The sequence below is a fragment of the Colius striatus genome, chromosome Z, assembly GCF_028858725.1.
Source record: "Colius striatus isolate bColStr4 chromosome Z, bColStr4.1.hap1, whole genome shotgun sequence".
Lineage (NCBI taxonomy): Eukaryota > Metazoa > Chordata > Aves > Coliiformes > Coliidae > Colius > Colius striatus.
Genome location: NC_084790.1, coordinates 83334159 through 83341066, shown reverse-complemented (window position 1 = coordinate 83341066; position 6908 = coordinate 83334159). Strand labels below are relative to the sequence as shown.

The 6908-nt window shown below is 53.1% G+C and overlaps 1 protein-coding gene across 1 annotated transcript; it reads right to left on the bottom strand.

Annotated features, from left to right (window-relative positions):
* Positions 1–2072: 2072 nt before the first annotated feature.
* LOC133628893 (uncharacterized) lies at positions 2073–3906 on the bottom strand. The gene is made up of 3 exons (XM_062018855.1): positions 2877–3906; positions 2510–2649; positions 2073–2384 (listed from the first exon to the last, which is right to left on the bottom strand). The coding sequence occupies exons 1-3, from the start codon at positions 3904–3906 to the stop codon at positions 2073–2075; spliced, it is 1482 nt and encodes a 493-aa protein (XP_061874839.1).
* Between the last annotated feature and the right edge of the window lie 3002 nt (positions 3907–6908).

Below are 6908 nucleotides of genomic sequence, written 5' to 3'. Positions count from 1 at the left end.
AAAGTGTTTGCTGTTTCTTCAATTTAAAAGGCGTATTAACAAACACTTGATCATTTTCATTATGATACTGAGCAGCTTCTTTTTCTAATTCAGCTTCCTCATCGGAGGATAATTCTTCAGATAATTCTATAGGTCTCAAGGCGCTCTTGCTTTGTTTTAACGGTCGGCATTTTTTACCTCCCGTATTTGAGTACATAAGAAAGGGATTTTTAAAATTAGATTCCTGAATATCTTTTTGTTCATTATTGATTATTGATGGATATTCAGGTGGAGCAGAGGGTTGTGAATCAGGATTAGTAAGAGCAGAAGGTTTTAAACCTGAATCCGCTGAACGAGATCGAGGACGTGTTTGTCGTTGCCATTTATCATATTCAGTATCACCTTGTAAACATTCTTTAATTAAAGTCCATAAAGGAAAAGCATCTATAGGGATCTTATCAGGGCCGTTAGCAGCATAATAGCCTTTAATGTTTTCACCGACCCTATTCCATGTTTCTAAATTAATAGTGCCTTTATTCAGAAACCAAGGACACACAGTGTCTATAAATTCTAAAAATCCACCCACCTGCTTGGTGGTTACAGATATATTTCGACTTTTTAACAATGTCTTAACCATAGCTACAAACAGCTGTCTTTCCGTACTATGTACATGTCCCATATTTTAAATTGTAAATGCTGAATATGAGGGAGCCCTACCGTTGAGTCACGAGGTTCAGTCTGGACCCCCTTGCTTTCTAAGACACCTTATAGAAAGGGCTTAGGTGCGGCTGGATCCAGACTTAGTCTCAGACTTGGTCAACGGAAAATCTAAGACAAAAAAGGGATTTTTGTTTTTATTTTACTGAGATAAATTTCTACTTTCTTATATTTTACACCTTCCTAGTAGTTCTGCCCCCCTTTATTTCCCCTTTTCCTTACCGCGGTTCTGTTGATTCGGAGGCAGCTCACCCTGGTCAAAGGCAACCGAGTTTCCCGGGTTTCGGCACCATTTGTCAGAGACCAGCTCTTTCCAGGACGATGAAGGACAGGCGGACCACTGCTCTTTGAGCAAGTGACAGTTTATTGCTTCTTCTTATGCTCTTTTTATAGTCAGTACATATCGCAAAGGTCATCAGTATAGGTTAACAAACAATATGAATACGTATATTTTCTATATGCTACAAATCAATCAAATGTTATCTACAAAATTTATGGTACTGTTTACTACATTTTTGTGATATATATTCCGTGGCTACAAGACATCTGGTGTCCTTATCATTGTTGTGTATACAGGATGTTTTTGCTTAAGTTAGGGGCTTTGTTTAAGGAGCCAACCCTTTCAGGCAGGCTTCCTTAGAAAAGATTAACCCTTACCAGGCAAATCCTTTCGAGGGCCATTCTACCCTTTCAGGCAGATTGGTCTCATCAGGTTTGCAGGAGGGGCAATTCCACAATTGCCTTGATTCTCTCTGGATTAACTCTCCGTTTCCCTTCACCAATCAAATGTCCCAAACACCTCCCTCCTTTTTGGACGCATTGCAGTCTGGGGTTTGATACTCCTCGCTCGCTCTCTTCTCTACTACTCTTCTCTCTCTCCTACACCTCGCCCGCATCTCTAAGAAGATGGCGGCATTTTCTTAGCAGCCATCAGCGGGCACTGACGGGTTAAGAAATAGAGAGCGGTGGAGAAATGGATTGCTTTCTGGAGAGCTCCCTTGGATTCCTCTGCCATTCGTGGCCAGCCCAGGCAAAATCCAGCACGGAGGAAGATAGCCCAGGGGTCTCTGCCTGAAGAAAATGCACCTCCCACTGACTCGCGGGGTTTTGCCTATAAAGCTGGGCGCCCTGCACTGACTCACTGGTGGCCTCCCCTGTGGGAGGATCCATAGGGCAGATGGTTACGTATCTTTCTTAATCAATATTGCTATTCTCTTGTGCAACCAGCAGGTGCATTGCCATCCTTATGCTTTTTACTGCTTAGGAAGAAGCCCACAGCACACGACATGAGATTGACCCACAGCTTTATTGCGTGGCACCAGGCGGTGGCTGCTGCAGGCGCAGCCGGGACAGGGCTCATGTCTTGGCACAGCCGCTCAGTAGAAGAGGGGCTGCCCGTACTCCTGTGCCAGCTGCAGCAGGCACTCGAGCAGCACCATGGCGTTGGGCCGCAGATCCGGCGGCACCTCCTGGCTGACCACGTGGCGCAGGAAGGCCACGTTTGGCTCGGCCGGGAACCAGTACGACCGCTCCAGGCGGCCGTAGGTGTTGATGAAGGCCTCGATTGCGGGCAAGTGCACCTCGGGGACGTAGCCCAGTGCCCACAGTCGCCTCATCACAAACTCATAGTTCCAGATTGCGGCCACGCTCAGATCACGGCTAGCTCCCCGCTCCGTCTCCTCGACCATCTGTGGCAGAGAGGGTACGGTCAGTACCGGCACCCGCGGGTGACCGAGCACAAGGGGGACCAGGGCGCACCGGGCCGTGGCTGCGGGCACTGTGCCCAGCTCCCCAGCTCGCAGCACCAGCCTACCTCCACGATTCCCTCGGGGATGGTGGCGGCACTGAAGCCGCGGTAGCGATCCGCGTTGGGGAAGACGCTGTGGACGATTCGGCGGTCAAGCTGGAAGGCGATCTCGCCCAGCAGCCGCTGCCATCTCGGCTGCCAGCTCTCTGCGGGAACCAGCAGCGTCAGGCACTCATCCCCAAACCTGTGTTTTCCCTCCGTTCCTCCCCCGACACCTGCCAGGGGCTTCCAGAGGCCGCCGTGCCAGCCTTCCCTGTGCACAGGCTTCCAAAGGTTGCTCCCAAGCTCTCCCACGTGCCCCTGGTACAGGGCGCCCCGATGTTCTCTCCCATGATTCCGCCACCCCCCCCCCCCCCCCCCCCCCGGCACTCACCTCGCCGGCTGAAGCTTGGCTCCCTAGAGAGGGTTCTGGAGTTCCAGCTCTGGTCTGTCAGTGTCAGCCCCCAGTCCAATGGGCTGGCAACAGGACAAGGTGTGGATGTTGGCAGCTGCCGCACCCACAGGCCCGAGGCCGCTACAGAGCTGCCTGCGTTCTCAGCAGAGCTGGGGAAAGAGAAGGGTCCTGGGGCTCTGTGTGGCACAGACACATAGGGGGGTGCTGAGCTGGGCCTTGCGCCACGGTAGCCGTGCTGGAACGGCTGTTGGTTCCGCCGCTCCAATTCCCGCCTCAACTCTCGGTTCCTATTCCACAGCAGCCTGGTCATGGCTCTGAGTTGTTCAAGGTAAGTGTAGAAACAGGGCCTGACGCAAGGCCAGCGCCTGCTGGGACCCGGCTCCATGGGTGCTCCTGGCACTGGCTCCTGTGCCTCCTGCAAGGGTACTGCAGGTCTGTTCACGCTCTCAGCAGAGCTGGGGAAAGGGAAGGGTCCTGGGGTTCTGTGTGGCACAGACACGTAGGCGGGTCCTGAGCTGGGCCCTGCGCCGCGGTAGCCGTGCTGGAACGGCTGTTGGTTCCGCCGCTCCAATTCCTGCCTCAGCTCCTGGTTCCTGTTCCACAGCAGATTTGTCATAGCTCTCAGCTGATGAAGGACCGTGAAGAGTCCGGGCCTGATGCCAGGCAAGTACCCGCTGGGACCTGGCTCCATGGGTGCTCCTGGTGCTGGCTCCTGTGCCTCTGGCAAGGGCACTGCAGGTCCGTACATGCTCTCACCAGAGTTGGGGAAGGGAAAGGGTCCCGGGGCTCCGTGGGGCACAGACACATAGGGGGGTGCTGAGCTGGGCCCCACGCCATCTGCCGCACCCTGGTAGCTGCGCTGGAGCTGCTGTTGGTCCTGCCGCTCCAATTCCCACTCCAGCTCTTGCTTCTCAGCCCAGAGCGCCAGTATTTGGCGTTCCAGCTGATCAAGCTGGTTGAAGATCAATGTCTCGTTGCGAGGCAGGTGCCTGCTGGGTCCCGGCTCCATGTCCGGTCCCGGTGCTGGCTCCTGAGCCTCTGGCAAGGCCACTGCCTTGGGCGCAGGATATCAGCAGCAGGTGGGGTGTGGTCCGAGGTGATGTCACAAAGGGACTGGGTCCTCCATGGTGCTCGGACCCGGCACACGGCTCTGCAGTGCCACGGGGCCCGTCTCGGGGCACCACAGGCAAGGGGAGGCCAGAGGATGGGAAGGCTGAACCGCCTCTCGTGCAGCGTCTTGGCCTTCCCAGCATCTTCGTGTCCCGTGTCCCAGCGGCAGCTGCTCTCACAGAGTCATTGAATCATTTTGGTTGGAAAAGCCCCTCAAGGTCATCGGGTCCAAGCCTTCACCTCACACTGACAAGCCTGCCACTGAACCATTTCCCTCAGCACCTCAGCTCTACTGGTTTGGCATCCCTCCAGGGATGGGAACTCCCACACCTGCCTGGGCAGCCCACGCCAGTCCAACAAGCCTCTTGGGGGCAAAGTTCTTCCTCATTTCCCAGCTAAGCCTCCCCTGGAGCAACCCGAGGCCACTTCCACTTGTCCTGTCATTCGTGACTGGGGAGAAGACGCCGACTCCCACCCCTAACCTCACTACAGCCTCCTGTCAGGGAGTTGCAGAGTGTGATTGTGTCTCTCCCCACCCTCTTCATCTCCAGGCTGAACATCCCCAGGTCTCTCACTTGTTTTCATTGTCACTTGTTTGCACTGTGGCCACAGTTGAGTTTGTGGGCGAGTTAAGAGAAACATTTGTTCCATGTATATTACAAACCAGCACATGAATTTTTCTTCTGCGTGTGCCAGACAGTCCCAGTGAAATTTTTTGAGAAATCACAAAATCGTTACGGGTGGACAGGACCTTGAAGATCGTCGAGTCCAAGCACTAAGCTGACACTGCCAAGCCCATCCCTAAACTAAACCATATCCCTCCGTCCTTCATCTAGATGTCTTTTCAATATCCCTAGGGACGGTGACTGCACCGCTGCTGCCTCCCTGGGCAGTCCATTACAATGTTTAACCACCCTCTTGGTGAAAAAGTTCTTCCTAATGTCCAACCTAAAGCCCCCCTGCTGCGACCCAAACCCATTTCCTCGTGTTCTTTCACTCACTACCGCAGAGAAAAGATCAACCCCCTCCTCCCTACAACTCCCCTTTAGCTACATGTAGAGGGTGGTCGTGTCTCCTCTAGGCTAAACGCCCCCAGCTCCCTCAGCTGCTATTCACACAACCTGTTCTCCAGGCCCTTCCCCAGCGCTGCTGCCCGGCTCTGGACACGCTCCGGCCCCTGCGATCCTTCTTGCACTGAGAGGCCCAGACCTCGACACGGCACTCAAGGTTGAGCCTCACCAGTGCCCAGTACAGGGGAACAATCACCTCCCTGGCCCTGCAGACCACACTGTTCCTGATACAGGCCAGGATGCCCTTGGCCTTCTTAGCCAGCTGGGCACGCTGCTGGCTGATGTTCAGCCGGCTGCTGGTTAACACTCCCAGGTCCCTTTCCACGGGAAAGCTTTCCAGCCCCTGCGCCCCAAGCCTTGCTTTTGTGCCTTGCCACAGTGCTTTCCTACAGACCTGGGAGATACAGGCAAGACAACTGCGCTGAGCAGTACTGGGCTTTAAGCAGCCCCTAAAGTTTTAAGGTCTTGCACTTCAGCAAGGTATGGAGTGAACAGCACAACTATTTCAACCTCCACTTTGAGAGCACGGCTGTTTGAAGCACAGATGCAGAAATTTCGTGTGGAGAATGTGCCTGCCTTCAAGATCAGAAAAACTCCCTGGCAGACCCCCAGTCATTAGAGAGGGCCAAGAGCCATCAGCTGTACACCAAGTACGCGTTTGTTGTGCTTATCCCCTCCAGCTGTTGAAAGACAAATGGCCAAAGTCTATTCCAGCAGAAAGGATTTAAAGGGACAACCACTATTGGATGCAGGCTGGGAATGCATGCTGATGGACAGAGTTTTGTAGAGAACAGAGTAAAGAGGACAGGCACAGGCGCTCCCCTCAAATACCTCTGCACAAAGACTGAGTTCCTAGCCTTCCAACCAAAGAACTGACAAAACAGCAGAAGCAGCGGCCAAATCTGAAGGTCTGGCCTTGATCCCTGAAAAGACACTGAGGATACTGGGCCCGATCCTGCCTTATGAAGAAGGTGGTAGAAAATGTATCGGTGATTTGGCAGCAAAGGAACAAAAAGATGGCTGGGCAACAACCCCTCAGAGGCGACTAGGCCTCAAAATAAATCATAAAAAATAGGTCTAATAAGAGAGGACCCCGCCAAGGGGTCCAGCCAGGAGTTGAAAAGTGACCTAACACAGGTGAGAGCATCATCGCAGGGGTGACAAAACCAGGGATGACCTCAGGGGAATACTGGCAAATAGACTTCACCGAGCTACTGAGAAAGGGAGCCTGTCAGTATCTCCTCGACCTGGTAGACACATGTAATGGATGGCCCTGTGGCACCGATGTGGCACGCGAAGCAGTCAAACAAGTCCTAAATCACAGCGTACCCTGCTTTGCTGTACCAGCAGGAATGTTTTCAGACAGAGGCCCTTGTTTTGTTGCAGAAGACATTAAGAAGGTGGGAGCGCATCTGGGAGCCAAGTGGGATTTACATACGCCCAACAGACCTCAAGCTAGTGGAAAAGTAGAAGGCGTGAACCAGAGCCTTAAGTTACAGTGGAATCAAATACACCAAGAAACCTCCTTCTCTGGGTTACAAGCTTTACCAAAAGCTTTGCTAAGAGTACCAGTACAACCAGGAAGAAATTGTGTAAGCTCGTTTCAATCTGCTGGCTTTGGGCAAGACCTTCCAGGAGCTCCACAACCACGTGACCCCACCTCAACCAAGTGGACTAGGCGTTCCGGCACATCCATTTCAACCAGGAGAGTGGGTTTACGTCAAGACATGGAAGGACAAAGCCCTGAGAGCTAAGTGGCAGGGACCTTTCCGGGTCTTGTTGACTACTTCCACTGCCCTGAGAGTGGCTGAAAAAGGATCTTGGCAACATT